General features: G+C 47.4%; 1 protein-coding gene across 2 annotated transcripts in view; it reads left to right on the forward strand.

The window, feature by feature from the left end:
- The window catches only part of LOC8034773 (transcriptional regulator ATRX), a 65,177-nt gene that overhangs the window by 38,855 nt on the left and 9,535 nt on the right, over window positions 1-16,787 (forward strand). For both annotated transcript variants that reach the window (XM_040216198.3, XM_042290010.1), the window contains exons 18-23: window positions 4,231-4,352; window positions 7,816-7,877; window positions 8,155-8,323; window positions 11,328-11,742; window positions 14,284-14,454; window positions 15,416-15,584. In XM_040216198.3, the coding sequence (XP_040072132.2) occupies window positions 4,231-4,352; window positions 7,816-7,877; window positions 8,155-8,323; window positions 11,328-11,742; window positions 14,284-14,454; window positions 15,416-15,584 (1,108 nt within the window). The remainder of the gene's footprint in view (window positions 1-4,230; window positions 4,353-7,815; window positions 7,878-8,154; window positions 8,324-11,327; window positions 11,743-14,283; window positions 14,455-15,415; window positions 15,585-16,787) is intronic.

Raw genomic sequence — 16,787 nt, forward strand, 5'->3', positions numbered from 1 at the left:
GGTGGGCACGTCCTGGATTTCCTGTTTCGTCCAGTGAACCGTTCGAATGCGAACGTCGTTGTCCGGCTTTGCGTTCGGTCAGTTAGTAGAGATCACCGTGGTAGAAACGAAGCCAGCTGCTTTGCGACTTCTCACTAATTGGTGCAGTGGTAGAATGTAGAGCTCACAATCATGGGGTCGTGGGTTTGATTCCTGTTGAGGGCACGTTTAGAATTTCGCTCCTTCCCATCAATATTTGACACTCTTTTGTACAGATTGTCCTCTGAAGTGTGTGTTAGACGTTTCTCAACTGTTTCCGCAGCGTTCAGCCTTAGAACGCTACTGTCTAAGCTGTTTTTTGACAGCTGTGAGCAACTGCACTTGTTAGAGTCCAGCGGGCAACATATAATACAGTTGAACCTCGATTTAACAAAACCGGATTTTACAAATTTTCCGATTTAACAAACAAATACGGATTTCCCGCGCAGCCTATGCGCAAGCTATCCCTTCCTCGATTTTACAAAGTTCCCGATTTAACAAAATAATTAGCGGGTCCTGGTGACTTCGTTAGATCGAGGTTCAACTGTAATGAGGTATTAATCGCAATAGTGAGGTATGTAAGAATATTGGTTGACAAGCTCCATGGAAGTGCGTCGTCTGAAATCTGTCCTTTGTTGCCCTCCCACAAGCAGGTACAAGTGGACAGCAATCCTAGCGCCATGAGCGGCACCGCTCCCATGGGTGCCGCTCATGGCACATTGTGTACGCTTGTGCACGCTCATGGACGTGTTTTGGTATTCACTTAATGACTAGTGCCAAGCACGTGTTTAGTATTTTATGGAAGAGAATATGTTTTTCTATTAAAACATGGCACTCTTATGTCTACGGGAACGATGATACTCAGTCAGAAGCTAAATTTGAACAGGCACTTACCGGAGCTTCCATAAAAGATGGAGGCATCCATCTTGAATGCGTGATTTTATCCATGCTTCGAGCCCCTAGTGCTAGATGGCGCCCCATAATGTCTCGAATATAAGCTGCAGCAGTGCAAGGTGTGATTTATGGCTTCTAGTGCGAACAAGAAGGCTAATACGATTGCGTGTACATATGAAGACACAGTGATTGAAAGGATAATGTCGGTCGCCAATACTTAGAAACGTGCATGTATTTTTTTTTTTTTTTTTTTATAGGTACGAAGCTTGGTGACAATCAAAGCTAATTTTACTGGTGGCAAGTCGCCACTGTCAACATGCTGTCCTATCTCATTTTCACGCGAGTCGGGGCTTTCAAGTTTGCTCGAATGTTGATCTCCGGAAAAAGTAAACTGTAAAAGGGTTGATAACTGGGCTAGTTGGTAGTTAGACATATTAACGGCATTAGCGCACACGTATGAGGAAGAGAGAAGGGACAGAAAAGAGCGCTACTCACAACTGTATTTACAGAGATGAAGAAAAGAAAGAACATCGTCCAGCTCCCCATAAAGATGAAAAAGGAAGAAGAGGAAGCAGAAATATAAAACAGGAATATAAAACACAAAGTCGGGTGTTCCCTCGCGCGCACAGGCTTAATGCACTGGTTCTTTGATTAAACCCTAAAACCTTTTTTTGGCTGTGCCTTCGTTGTCGTGGTGCTGGGTGTGTTTGCCTCAGTCTTCGCTCGCGCCTGGTCACCCGTGTTAGGGGGGAGACGAACACATCATCCATGGTCGGCTGCCGCTGGGTCGTCGTGCCTGATGTCTCGCGGCACCCGTGACTCATGCGAGTTCTGCATTGTCCTTCTTAAAAAGTCTGTTTCCTTGCTCGTCAAGGCTACCGATGCAACACTAATGCATTTAGTAGCTGCGGATGTGATGTAGAAGGCTTCTACCACTTCGCGGGTCATTTTATCCTTGTGCCTCTCTAGGGTTATGGTTTCCCCGAACAGTAAAAATACAGGACCCCTTCAAAGTAGTGAATTCTGAGGAAATCGTCGAATTTCTCCGGTTAAAGAGCAATGAGATCGGTACGGCCTTCAGTATAGATGTGGAGAACTTGTTTTACTCATTGCCACATGCACAATTATTGGAGTCTGTGAAGACATGTATTGAAGCCAATGGAGAGCTCTCCTTCAGGGGCTCATGTGGAATTTCAACGGAGAGCTTTTTAGAGCTTTTATATTTTTATCTAACGTCCATGATTGTTGGGTGGCGAGATGGGTGCTATGTACAAAAGTCAGGAGTTTGTATTGGCTCCTGTGTAGCCCCAGTCCTCAGTGACATTTATCTGGGAGCAGTAGACTGTGCCATTGAAAGGGAGCTTGGAAGTCGAAGAGTTAACAAGGTAGCCCGCTATGTGGATGACTTCCTGGTTGTTCTTCAAGATAACACCGATGTGCACACACAGGTGACCAATATTTTGGCGACCTTCACTGAGTATGGAGGGGGCCTCAGGTTCACGTATGAGGTCCCTCAAGAAAACGTTCTCCAGTTTTTAGACCTTTCGCTTCACTTAGGTGATACGCATGTGTGCTGGACGTACTCTCCACGCTCTAAGAAACGAATTTTGGATTTCAGTTCGGCTCACTCTAAGATCGTCAAGAGGGGCATTGCTCTGACATGTTTGGGATCCGCGCTCCAGAAATCGTGTTGCCACACAATGGAAGCCAGCTTCTCGATGCAGGTTGAAAGACTTAGAAAAGCCAGCTATCCGTTACCACTACTGGCTAATGTAGCAAACACCTTGCTGAAAAGGGCAAAAGGCCTCCAAGCCAACAAACAAGATGTAGGAAAGACAAGACCGGTGGTAATCCCGTACCTTCACAAGACGTCACACAATTTAAAGAACGTGGCAGGTCGGTATGGGGTCCGAGTGGTATTTTCAGCCCCGCAAAAAATGAGCAAAATTTGCTCCATAGTCAACTCGCAAGCCGAAGGTGCCACAAGACAGAGGTGCACAAAAAAACATGCTAAACCTTTTGTTCCGTGCACTTCAGGCGTGGTATACAAGATTCCACTCTCCTGCGGCAAGGTCTACGTAGGGCAAACAGGCAGGTGTCTTAACGACCGACTTCGCGAGCATGATTATTCTTTGAGAGCCACAGTGGGAGGCCATCTTGCAACACATTGCAAGGAGTGCAATTGTAATCCGCTGTTCGGGGAAACCATAACCCTAGAGAGGCACAAGGATAAAATGACCCGCGAAGTGGTAGAAGCCTTCTACATCATATCCGCAGCTACTAAATGCATTAGTGTTGCATCGGTAGCCTTGACGAGCAAGGAAACAGACTTTTTAAGAAGGACAATGCAGAACTCGCATGAGTCACGGGTGCCGCGAGACATCAGGCACGACGACCCAGCGGCAGCCGACCATGGATGATGTGTTCGTCTCCCCCCTGACACGGGTGACCAGGCGCGAGCGAAGACTGAGGCAAACACACCCAGCACCACGACAACGAAGGCACAGCCAAAAAAAGGTTTTAGGGTTTAATCAAAGAACCAGTGCATTAAGCCTGTGCGCGCGAGGGAACACCCGACTTTGTGTTTTATATTCCTGTTTTATATTTCCGCTTCCTCTTCTTCCTTTTTCATCTTTATGGGGAGCTGGACGATGTTCTTTCTTTTCTTCATCTCTGTAAATACAGTTGTGAGTAGCACTCTTTTCTGTCCCTTCTCTCTTCCTCATACGTGTGCGCTAATGCCGTTAATATCTCCGGAAAAAGCATTATTCGTACACCAGCTTCATACTTTGTATTGTCTCTCGAGGCTACAGGTTTGTGCTTTCGCTTTCCCACGGCGTCTCGAGTGACCCACCGCGAGTTCTCAAATGCAGCCTGGCTGGTGGCCGTGGCGCCTGAAATGTGTTTCCGAATGATGGGCTTAGCATATCCTATCCCTCCCGTACATCAGAAGTGATCCCGAAGGGGCAACAGAACAATGTCACAAAGCCCGGTGTGTCACGGTGTCGGGTGTCGCGATACCTGGCAGTTGGGTGTAGAAGTTCGTTCAATAACTACGAGTGAGCGAGAGTGCTGCCGTCGTCGCGCCACCCGACTCTCGGCTGCCAGACCTTTCATAGACTGTCAAGCTTGAGAGCTACCTGCAGACGAAAAGGCACCTGCCACAGCCACTGCCGCCAGGATTGAGACCGGAAATGGAGGAAGGACGTCGTAAACGCACCATTCAGAGACGCGTTCCAAGCACCATTGGGAGGCCTTTCCGCTGATTTGGAGGGCACGTTGGAGAGGAACATCTTTTGGCACTGTTCTCTCACTCAGGATGAATCGAGCGATTCGATGGACTCTTTCATCGACGACGGTTCGGAGAGTTCGAGCAGCAAAAGCGATGACGACAAAGAAGTGGTTTGCCTCGACGAAGACAAGCCTTCCACCAGCAAAGGGTATGTAGCTTTTTGCGGCTCTGAACGATGCGACAATAAACTATAGCGATAACTACCGTAGAAAACTATGTTTGTCTTGTCTTCTGCATTTCTAATTTTCTTAATTTAGACACCAGGGCCTATTTGCTCTAAGGCAGTCGACTTTAACCGCTGTAAAAAGTTAATCGTCCCTTCCTGCTAGGTAGCTACAAGTATGTGCCCAAGTTTGATGAGGGCTGGATGAGCGATAGCTCTGTGTTTTATTATGGGATGGTAGCTGGTGTCGCCCACTGGTTGCAGCGATTACAAGTGGCTCTTGTGGATGAGTTCCGAAAAAGGGGGGGACCCAAGAACGTGCACTAGCACGGTTTTACGACGCAGCAAGGTATACATTTGAGCTTAAGAAACCCTTTTTGTTGCTCGGGGTTTTGACATTGGGCAAGGTAAAACTAAATTAACCCTTATTTGGAAAATTTTTAAATGTTTGCCTGCCTAAAGTGAAGACATATGCCCTTGTTGAAATTTTCCTCCAAATGTGTGTAACTAGTGCACTCATAGCAGACACCTTGGTGCTTAAGAAATTTAGCAAAAAGTCTACTGGGACACTGTCGGCTTCTGCCATCAATACCGGGCCGATTGAGTCGAGGCAATCCACTATAGTATTCCAAAGCTGTTGCCATACCGACAATTACCGCATTCATTTAGGTTTAGGAATAGCCAGAATCGAAAAGCTATCTGAAAAATGTGGCGAGGTCATTGCTCGTGCTTTCACAACTTAAGTGTGGTAAGGCAAAGCGAAAGCCTCCTGCATTGCTCATTTCTGACTAACGCGCCCGGTATTGCAGCTGCTACGACATAATAGTCCCTAAGCGAGCAACGCTCGCTCGTGGGGGCACCGTCATGTTTCCTTGTTGTCCTTACTCTGCCAGTCACATGACCTAAACATTGCCCTCGTAGGGAATTGCGGTTAACTTCTTACCGCAGTTCGAGTTAACCGGCTTTGAGGAAACGGGCCCAGCGAGGTCAACTTGCCACTTAATCTTTTGCAACGACCTAAAATCCTCAAGTTTTTCGGCTCGAAAAATTTTTGCAAAAACATTGGGTCCCGCAATTATATCGCCCCATAGTAACAAATACCTAGCATGTCACTTCAAATTGCGGAATTCGGTGCCTGCGAAATATTTCCGAAATTCACACTTTACAAAATTTGTTCAATGCAAGCCAACAGAAATAAAGTCGTTTACAGTATGTGACAGTGTACAAATAAATAACAATGTGCGATAAACTTTGGTTAATAGACCGATCTCACCAGGAGTTGCGCGACGCCACCGCTGCCGCGGTGCATCCTGGTACCTGTAGTTCTCCCCAGTTTTCCGGCCGCGTCGATGCGCATTGTACGCCCGGCGTTTGGAAGTTTTCGGGTTAGCACGAGACTTTTAGCCAGGTGTTTACTCATGGTTTTCAATCGGTGGCTTCACATGGTGTATGCCACGGAGCTATAATAACAGCACCAGGCAAAAAGGCCTCGGATATTATGTCTTCCCGCAAGAAAAAAGCATGGCAAAGAAAGGTCCACAGAGCCCGACAGAGCGGCAGGAAAAATAGCGTTTTACGATTTGTTTCGCGATTTGCTTCATAATTTATATCCAACCTATTGCACGTCAGCTAAAATGTATAAGATTACAGGGCACGAGACATGGAGCCTGCAGAAGTGTTCCGTAAGCTGGAATCTCTCTGACCATTTGCTCCGTAGCGGTCTATTCGTTGGTCTATCTCAAATATAACCTCCGCACTGCTTTGTGGAGGCCGTTTTTAATACACATCTTGCTCGGTGTATTTTGGTGGTTATAACTGTTATTGCGACGACATGTTTCAAGCACAACTCTGCTTCAAAAGATTAGGACAATCACTAAAAAAGAGCAGCGATTCCCGATATGCACCACTTGAAATAAAACAACCTTTTCAGAAGCAGCCTTCATTTTTTTTTTCATACAAACGTGAAAAGATTACATAATGCAATTTAGAAGTGCAACACGTACCTACCGCCAAAAATGTAACAAACGAACCTCATTCATTTTGTGGTGGTCTATTAGGCTGGTATTACTGATCCATTCTGCATTAGCCCCAGTCGAGACCGCAGAAAAAAGCTTCCCCCGTCGGACGACTGTTAGCGTGCGGATCTTACGCAAACTAAATAAAACTGAATAGAAACTTTGCACAAAAAATCATTTACACCCCAAGCTTTCAGGTATCTGGCGTGGTTGCTTCTTTTTGATATATGTCAATTATTACGGCGCGTCAGGCATGGCCTTTCTGTAGATCAGTTCTTTGTGTGCAGGCTTCTCCCGCTGTTCATCTGTACTCTGTCGCACAGGCTGTCAACCAGAATGAAACAACTTTTAGAAAACTATCGCTCACCGAGAAAGTCTATTAAGCTCCTCTTACTTGATGGCTGATTAAACGTTATGCACAAGACTGAGCACCACCAAGCTCAGTTTTTCATCACATTTGATGCTGTTCCGTGGTGCTAAACCAAGCCGATGGTCAATCGAATTTTGTTGTTCTTTGCTATTGCACTAGATGTTCACTTGTTTGCAAGGTAATTGAGACGTCTGAGGAGTCGGAATGCTCGAGTAGTAGCGCCGTTGTTTGTTTGTTTTTTTTTTGTTTTTTTTTTCCCGCGGCCGCACTGGGATTACCGCGTGAATGGCAGTGGGCTCACGCGTTCACGAAGACGAAGAAGCAGACGACGATGATGCAGACGACAAGGCGATTCTAAAGCGATAAGACGACTGAAACTGCTTTTCTGCACTTGCTGAGGAACGTAAGGCCTCACAAACAACACAATCTTATGAAGTAGAAACTTGCAAGAGAATCAAGGTGATACCGGGGCGTGCCAAATGATAATCTATGATGATGTACGTACGCGCAGCCGTATGTAGCCGGGAAGGGGTGACTACAAGTAGCATGGCGGCGGCACCACTTCCGGAATGCGCGCGCCTGCGCAGTTCGCTTGGTGGCATCGGTCTATTGAACCTTGACAGGACCTTGAAGTTAGGTTGAATTATCCAAAGATTTAATTAAACAAAAAAAGGGGGGTTGGAAAACGATTAACGTTGAACTCGCTCTTATCGGTCAAATTGGTTTGCGGTCGTTAGTTGCCATTAAACGCTGTGGGGGCAGCACCGATCTTGACAACCAAGCTCTCCAACTTCAGTTCCTAGTTTGGGACACGCTGCAGTTTGCTCACAAAGTGCAGTTCTTTCACATTGCCATAAGTTGCGAGCAGAGATCCGCGAAAATTAAAATAACTTGCAAATGGCGCTTGGTATTCTTTTAGATTCGCAGCACACTTCGACCGTGCGAGAATGCGATAGAACGAAACGAGATGTCAAGTCGATCGAGGTTGAATCGATGCAAGTTTACTGTACAGAGCTCTCAATGATGATTTTGCTTATGACCGAAACATCCCTCGCCGTTGCAGGAAGGGCAGCGGCCAGGAAAGTGGAGACGAGGTGGTCAAAACTTGGAAAACGAGGAGCCGAGGTGAGATTCGTTAGCCGACCTGGCTTCTCAGCAGGTGCATCATTGACAGTGCTTTTACCTGCTTTTTCTTTTTTTTTTTTTTTTTTCTTGTGTTTTACAAATTGAGTGTTTTCTTAAAGTTAGAGGTTCGGCTGTGTCTGTCTTTTCTGCCTAGGGTAGTTTTGCTTCCAGTAGTGCTGGGCAAAACGCGAGGAGCGTGTGTTAAAACCTGGGCGTTGGGAAGAGGCGCCCTGCCATTCTCATCCAGTCGATGACCGTAGTGTGGTTTCATTGTCAGCGGCACTCGGTGAACACAGCGAAGAAGAAGAAAAGGCTCCTTCACCCCAGTCGAAGGAATGGTGGGACCAATACGTCACGAAGGAGGACATGGAGAAGTTCGAGGTCAGCGGCAAGATGAGCCTGCTCTACAACATCCTGCAAGAGTGCGACGCCATCGGGGACAAACTGTGAGTGTTTCGGGCCGCTGACGATCTGCGCCCGGTTCGTCGGGTATCTGGGAGTAAAAGGAACCTCGCGTTTCATGCCGCAAAAATAAACTATGCGTCGCCGAGTGCTCAGTGCCTGCCCAAACGTAGAGCCGGCAGTTGGGACCGGATGCCAAAGTTTCGGAACTTACCGTTGTTCAATCGAAAAGTTATAAACGATTTACAGAAACTTTTATTAAGGAAATGGAGCCTGTTGCCTGTAGTGGATGCCATTCATCCGCACATATCGCATTTACTCGCATAATTAAGGCACTTTTTGTCCCGAAAAATGGACACATACTTGGGAGGGGGCGTTCATTATGTGGGGTAAAATTTTTGCATTTACACACTTCGTGCAAATGTCATATTAGGTGCCACTATGACACGGCGAGGTAGTGTGGCAGGTCTCCACTGATTGAGGTGCACCCACAGCTGGTAGGGGGCGCGCCACAGTAACCATGCTTCAAAAATGGCTAACCTTTTTAGAACGCTTCTGGTGCCCTTTTTAATAATAATAATAATAATAATCTTTATTTGCAAGAGTAATTTTACCTTGAGTGGCTTGCTAGGCAAAGACAGAAAGGCGAGAGCCCGTACACTAGTCTGCCTGTCAGCCAACCACCCGGGGCATGGAATAACAAAACAGAAACCACAACAGAGAACGAAGAAAAACAAAGTGAAACCAAACACTGAACATTGTGGCTCTATGATGTTCATTCAGCATGGAGAGCAATGCGACAGTTCTTAGGTGATATATATATATATATTGCTAGTATCCGGCGGCGCGCTCGGGTATATACCGCGACCACAGGTATAAGAACTCGTACCAAGTCCAATTGCCGACCCCCGGGGCCTGCCCTCATGGATCAAGTTTCGTTTATGAAGATCGCTGTTACTAGACACTCTCAACCTACAATGTAGGATGCACCTCGCTGCGCCGTTCTGTTACAGATTGAATCAATGGATTTACCCGGAGTATGTAAAATTAGACCTGACCACTTTCACGATTTCACTGTCCGAAAGCAGATCACGGACGACGGCGTGTTTGTTGACATTAATGCATCCGATAGACGAAAATGTCCGCGGCAGTGTAATTCCTCGATCCAAGCTTCATCAAGTGTGTGCGCCGCTCAATTTCACGATTGATCACTTCCGCAACTACCGGTACTACACGCTTGCGGCCATTATGAGAGCGGCTTGGCTTGGCTTGGCTTGACTTGACTTGGCCTGACCGCTTGGTGGCAAAAAAAAAAATGCCTTGGTGGCTTGCTAAATTGGATGCAATTTCAGACTGGTGCAGCCGAAAATTGAACGAGCATTGATTACGCGAGGAAAAAATAGAAAAGTCCAAATATTGGTACCCACTGGAAAGGGGTGCTTTCATTATGCGAGTAAATACGGTATTTGCGAAATATGTTGGCTGCCATTTTCTCATTCAAAAGGTTTGGTCAATTGCTTACAACGTTTAATGAGAGAACTAAGTGCTTGAACTTTGGCATCTCTTCCCAGCTGCTAGCTGGGATCAGATGTTGAGCGCCCAACGACCGAGTGTTCAGCGATGCCTAGGTTGTTTTTGTGTTCAGAAACTCGCAAAGCTCTTTTCTCCTAACACCTGGTCCTTTATTGTTCCTTGTTAGTGTAACGTCCTGTGTAGGTGTCTTGTTTTACCGACATACCATGAAATCTTGTGCGTGCAAAAAAAGCCCGTGAGTCTGAATACCTGCCGAAGTTGAAGAAGTTTCCCAAATGCAAGCGTGCTGTCCATCAAAAGCTGTACACTGCAGAAGCTCGCATTGGAGAGACTGTAGCGTAGCATAAAGCTGTATCTCGAGCCCCTCCTCTTAAAATTGAGTCTCTGAGAGAAAACATTTCAGCTTAACGCAACGTTGCTCACTTTTCTTTTATATTTTTTCATTGTTTTCGGTTTAGCATACCACATCAGACTTTGTACACTTTTCCTCGGTAGTACATTGTGAGACTTGCCAAGAGTTCGGTAGTGTGCCAGTGTCTGTGAGTGTTTTTTTTTCTCGTGCACTACGACGTTAAATAGCATGAACCGCCAATTCGCCCAGTTAGTGGTCTGCTTTCTGCAGATTGCTGTGGGCAGGGGCGTGGCCGTAGGGAAAAAATCAATGTACAATGAGTCCAATTGGGACCGCAAGATGAGCTATGCTTCGGAGTAAGGACGCTCCATTCCCCGACCTTCTTGTGGGTGCCGACATTTCGTTGCTCAGTGTAGAGCAACCGTGATTGCTGATCGTTCCTATTCGACAATGAAACTTCGTGAGCTCTAGATGCGGTGTCGGGAGACTCGGGCGATATGATATCGTCTTCCTGCGTCGCAAGCTGCTTTAACATTTTTGGAGGACAGTAAAGCTTTTACTGGGATTTCGGTTGCGACTTCGAATGATTGGCAGCAAATATTTTTAGTACCGCGGTGGCTGGAGCGTTGTTAGCGGATTCAGCCGCCCTTTCAGCCAAGCGGTGAACCGTAGTGTTATACTATAATCGTCAGAATGGTTCCATGCATTTCGGCCGGTTTGGAAGGGCGGGGCAGAGACGCCAGCATCGCGGTGGTCCCACGGTGGCCCCGACGGGACCACCGACTTTGTGTATGCAGGCTGTGCTCAAACATACACAAAAAAGCAGGAAAACATCACTCGCAAGGTCCGTCTGTAGTGATTTTTTTTATATTTATTTTTTACAAAAAGGTTGGTGTCGTGCATTGCAGAAAAATTATAGTTGGTGAGCACACAAACCACTTGACTCATGGTGGCAATACAAACCCGCCTTGCTTATTGTCTATTTTCTTTCTTTGCTCTTGTCGCTCTTGCTTTCGTTCAGGACCACTGGTGATTGTGATTTGTCGCGGTTTGCTCCCGTCTTTACCCCCCCTGGGGTTAACTGAGATTAATAGTGCGATGGTCTAGAGGTTTGTCGGCGTTGCGTTGTTGTTCACTGACATCTGCTCGTGTGCGGTGCACAGCCTGCTGTTCAGCCAGAGCCTTCTGACGCTCAACATGGTGGAGAAGCTGTTGGAGCAGTGCGACGAACGCGCCTCCGCGGTGCAGCCTGACGCCACGGGGGAGGATCCAAGCGATCCGTTGCAGGACTGCCACAACACGTGGATCTCCGGCATCGACTACTTCCGCATGGACGGCTCGACGTCCGTGGACCTGCGCAAGCGCTGGATCGAGATGTTCAACGACGAGTCGAACCCACGGGGACGGCTGTTCCTTATTTCGACCAAGGCAGGCTCGCTGGGCACCAACCTGGTGGGGGCGAACCGGGTGGTGCTCATGGACGCTTCGTGGAACCCCACACACGACGTGCAGGCCATCTTCCGCGTCTACCGCTTTGGGCAGAAGAAGCCGGTCTTCATCTACCGCTTCCTTGCTCAGGTACGGGCAGCGGCTGTTGTTTTTTTTTTTAGAGGGGGGACTCCGCAAGAACCGAAAGAGATTGCGTAACACGTGTTGCGGCGACGGCGGCTCGGCACTTGTGTAATTCGCCATGGTCATCGCTTCCCCCCCCCCCCCCTTTGAGCACGATTAGAGGATATTTCGTGTCATTTTTTGCTTCCACTCTCAATCCTGCTCCCGTGCCCTATCCGTATTTGGTCTACGAGAAGCCTCCTCGGCACGCCGTAACTGGAAGTTGCGTCCTTCGGATGCATTACAAACTTTCCGAGGTCTAGCCGTACGGTACTCAAGTTTGTCTGCTCGGACGTTCATGCGCAGTAAGGCTAATTTGGAAGATATGGGATTTCGGGAAGTCGGTGCGACACTACAAGCGATAGAGTAAACTTGGTTTATGATAAACTTTCTGTGAACAACCTGATGTACATGTACGATGCTGAAACTGATAGAGTACTACTTATCCCGAGAGAGCCTAGAGCCTCTGATACGGCACATGTGCGTCCACAGTGATGCAATAGCAATCCCAAAGCTGCCAAAACCCGTTGCCTCCGGGAGACAAGACTGCCCTCTTTCTTTTCTTTTAGCAAATTTCAGAATCCTATCTAAGCAGGATGAGCTAGCGGGCATTATCGTTTCTTGTTTACTCGAAGTAATCATTGAAACCGAAACATGGCTTTCCGATACGACTCCAAACTCTGGATTACTACTAAGCACAGATTTCAGCATATTTCGTAAAGACCGAGGGACCAGACGGGGTCCTCAGGGGCATAACCTGCACTGTGCTGCCCGTGGACTTGCCTCCTGAAACCCTTCGGGTGTCTATTTCTGGTGTTTCTTTTCAAAATGTTATGGTCGATGTTTGCTGTTGCCCGCCTGCATCAACCGATGAATTTGCGAATGAATTAACCATTGTCTTCGAACATATTGAATCAAAGTATCCACGTTCAGCGATTATTTTGGCTGGTGATTTTAATTGCCGAGGAATTGACTGGGTTAACCTTGGTGTGTGTACCACTTGTTGACGGGAAGAAGAGTGTTCAAGCTTTATTATGCTGTTAAATTCTTTTTCAATTGTACAACTCATCAATCAGCCTACACGAGGTGATGCCGTACAGCATTTTGTTTGTAACCCCCCCCCCCCCCCCCCCCAAGAACATGACTGTATGTATTATCGATGAAATTTGCAACCGTAAAACTATGAGAAAGAGAGTAGATTTTAGAAGGGTCATTTATGATTATTCTAAGGCAAATAGCGGTGCCATCAAAGATTCTTTGTCGGATTTTCTGGCGCAATATGTAAGCGAGTGCCACGCATGCCCAGTTGAAGACAATTGGCAATTTATAAAAAAGACTTTCACCCTTTACACTCTGGTGAAGAAGGAAGACCAGTGAACCTGTATGTACTATCGTGGGAATAAAATAATGGCCGGCCGCTAGTCGGCAGGCCAGAGTGGAAATGCTCGAAAGGTTGCCGCCATCTATGAGCGACGGCGGCAACCAGAGAACCGGCAAGCCAGTTGTCTGGTTGCCACCGTCGCGCATAGATGGTGGTAGCTGTCCCGAGTTCTGTGTCATCGTTTGTTTGCTGACGGACACGATCTTGGGGGAGCAAGCCCGTAGCAGCTCCGCTGTAAAATTAACTAATACTGATACGTGAAAACTTTATCCCGAAGTTGGTTATCACCCCAAGTGAGAACAGTCCCTGGTTTTTGCAAAGTGTAAAACGGGTGATCTTGAAAAAGAAAAGACCGTTCAGAAAGGCCAAATTTTCAAGTACGGAACATGACTGGCAATTGTGCGTAGAGTGTGCACGTCTATGCAAAAACGATATACGAAAGGCAAAAGATATTTTTTGTATGAATTTTCCCCACTTCTGCAGGTCGTAGTCCACTGGGATGAGTTGACAAGCGAAATCGCACAGACAACAAACCATGACACGTTTGTTTCATTGTTACGTGGCTCTTTATCATGGCATTTATTTTGTCTTTTCTAAGTAGCATGTGTACGTTTGGTGCCTTTATATTTCCAGTTGCTAATTTCATTAACGATGAGTAAGTCTTTACTGTAAGGCTTTTTATGTACTCTTTTGGTAGCACTTGTACATTTATTCTGTATTACTTCTTAATCATTTAGAAGAAAATCACAAGAATGAGTTTGGTCTCTTGTTTGCGGGTGAGTGACGTAAAGAACACGCGTCGCTTAAATGCACATACGGATGTATGGGGCTTTGCTGACGTCACACAGTTAGGAGACGTAGCTGCTGGGCAGGGAACCCTAAAGAATGATTCACGTTCCCCTTTGTGCGTTGGATGACCGGCCACGGAGTTGATTTTGAGAGAAGCACCGTGCTGGCCTTGGAGGGGAATTGGTGAAAGCAGCTCTTCGTTGCGTCTTGGTTCATCCAAGACTCAACTGTCAAAAAACCCATCGGCACGACGTTTTATTTTATAAAAGAACACAGATAAAATGCACTCCGTGTTAGAAGACGAACCTGCGTCGCTGACAAAGCAGACGGCTTTGCAGGGGACGATGGAGGAGAAGATCTACGATCGGCAGGTGACGAAGCAGTCCCTGGCGTGCCGGGTAGTGGACGAGCAGCAGATCGAGCGCCACTTCAATGCGGCCGATCTCATGGAACTGTACAGCTTCAGTCCAGACAGCAAGAGCAACAGGCCCACCCCGATGGTGCCCAAGGTACATATCGTTTCTGAGCAGATGTTTGTTTGTGCAGAAAGTATTTTAATGCAAGCGAAGTCCGGATTTGGGCTGTGTCACCGTAGCTGTACTGTGCCAATGGCCGTGACGACGTCGGCTAAATGTAGTGGGACACCACTACGGGTCAAGCGACGCACGTGGCGTGCGTCGAGTCTCGTTGCAGTGTCGTGGAACGTCGGGTCATGTGAAGTCGTGCTGTCGTGTAACATCGCGGTATCAACAGCGGTATTGGATCTAGTAACGTTGCGTGTCAAGCCGTGGTGGGATGTGGCATCACATCTCATGACTGTGACGTCAGTCTCGAGTGGCACACTTGTGCATGCACCACTAATGCATTCCACGTGCGGGACGTTTGGATGTTAGATGAATGGACTGAACTGCCTTAGTTTTTTTTTTCGAGCGGGGTGCAACTTTGTACGGAAACTTGTTTAAAGGCTCAATATGTAGACCTCTTTGGTGAAAACTTGTGTTCAAACCTGTCTGTCCTACAATTTATACATTTTTTTTTTAAGCAGGATGCTCCTTTGGGGGACCAGATAGAACTTGAAGATTCTCAGATTGTGGCCTAGGTTACTTTTGCACGAGTAAACCCCAATTAGTCAAACGTGACATTTCACGCATTGATTGCCTTTCGCTAACTGCGACGCCGTATTAAAACCGGGTCTGGGCTTTTTGCTACCGCGCGTCTCGCAACGTCCCCAGCCGACACAAAACGTCTACACCCTGACCGCAGACGACACTACGGTCTGATGAGGCGAATGCAGTGGAGCCAAAGTGCATCACCACAGCGCTCGTTGTCCTTGTGGGTACGCTGTCGCCGGCAAAAGCAATTGCGCGCATAGAAGCGGCGCAGAATTGCATTCGCTCTGCGTGATTGGTTGCCAGCCATCCCATACACATTTCGCAAAGAGAAAGCCGATGCCGTTTTTGCCCTTTTCAGGACCGCCTGCTGGCCGAGATGCTGATGAAACACCAGCACTGGATAGTGTCGTACCACGAGCACGACTCGCTGCTTCAGAATGTGGTGGAGGAGGACCTGACGGAGGAGGAAAGGAAACTGGCCTGGGAGGAGTTCAAGGACGAAGGACGCAGGGCCGCCAGCGACGCAGGTCGGTTCGACCTGCCCTCTCTTCCTTCGCATCGAGCGCCAAAGTACCGTGCTCCATCTCACTTTGAGTGTGACCGCAGCCGACGCCATACGCTTCAACGGAGCCGATCGAGCAAGGCCAAAAGCGCGTCGCCGCGGCGCTCGTCACCTTTGTGTGTTTGCTACCGACAACCGAACCGATCGCGCGCAAAAAATGCACCCCGATCATACTTTTTTTTTTTTTTTCCCGCACGATCGGTTGAGGTGGTGGTGGCAAGCCCACAATCCACGATCCACTTGTGGTGCTGCTTGGCTGGCTGTGTCGAATGATAGCGTTAGTTGCGATCAAGCCTAAAGTGAAACGGAGCTATTGCTGAAGAGTGATTCACACACTTGTGCTCAAGTGTGATGGGCGGCGTTGTAGCCGCTTGCAACGAGAGCTCGCACTGGCAAGCTGGCGCCATCTATCAGGTTGTCCCGGAACTCCTCCAATATGCTATCATTAGGCTTCGCAGTATATATATATGGGATCAAACCTTACGAGAAACGGTCTCATAATATTGTGGAAATTATTTCGCGCATGTAGCGCAAAAATTATGCATAGTGTAAATGCCGATCGAGATGCGTTTCAGGGCTGGCCCCAGTGTGTTCGTTGTAAGCCAGTGCAACCCGCTCAACTGCACTAGAATGCGAACAAGCTTTAAGCTGCGCGAGAAAGGTGTGTTTTTTTTAGTTCTCCTTGCTGCGTCGTCGAACACGCGGGTGAGGATGCGCTCAATTTAATTGTGTCAAATTCCTCGGTGTCGACGCAGCGTCGACTTGTAGACTTCCACGGACGTTCCCAACGAGTAGTTGGAGTAAGTCGAGCTAACGCGGGGTGTTCCGTGACTTTATTGAAGCGGCGTGTATATTTCGAAGCATGAAACGGCCATACCTTTAACCGAACTTTGTCACAGGTCATACGTGGCCTGGTGCCACCCATGTCGAGCATCTTGTGGTGTGGACACGCTCATCTGTGCCACAACACAGTCTTTTCTGCTTTCCTGATATTACTGTAAGGATTGGCTCAAGGATAAAATTCATTGCAATCCCAAGGTTAAAGAAGGACACTTCCCAAAAAAAAAAAATATTTTCTCCACAAAAATTTGATTTTGAAAAATGCCATATTTACATCCACCAACATGTTGAGAGTATTCAGAGAAAGTTTCACTTGTTTACACAGCAT

This window comes from Ixodes scapularis, unplaced genomic scaffold, assembly GCF_016920785.2.
Source record: "Ixodes scapularis isolate PalLabHiFi unplaced genomic scaffold, ASM1692078v2 PGA_scaffold13__105_contigs__length_92229423, whole genome shotgun sequence".
Lineage (NCBI taxonomy): Eukaryota > Metazoa > Arthropoda > Arachnida > Ixodida > Ixodidae > Ixodes > Ixodes scapularis.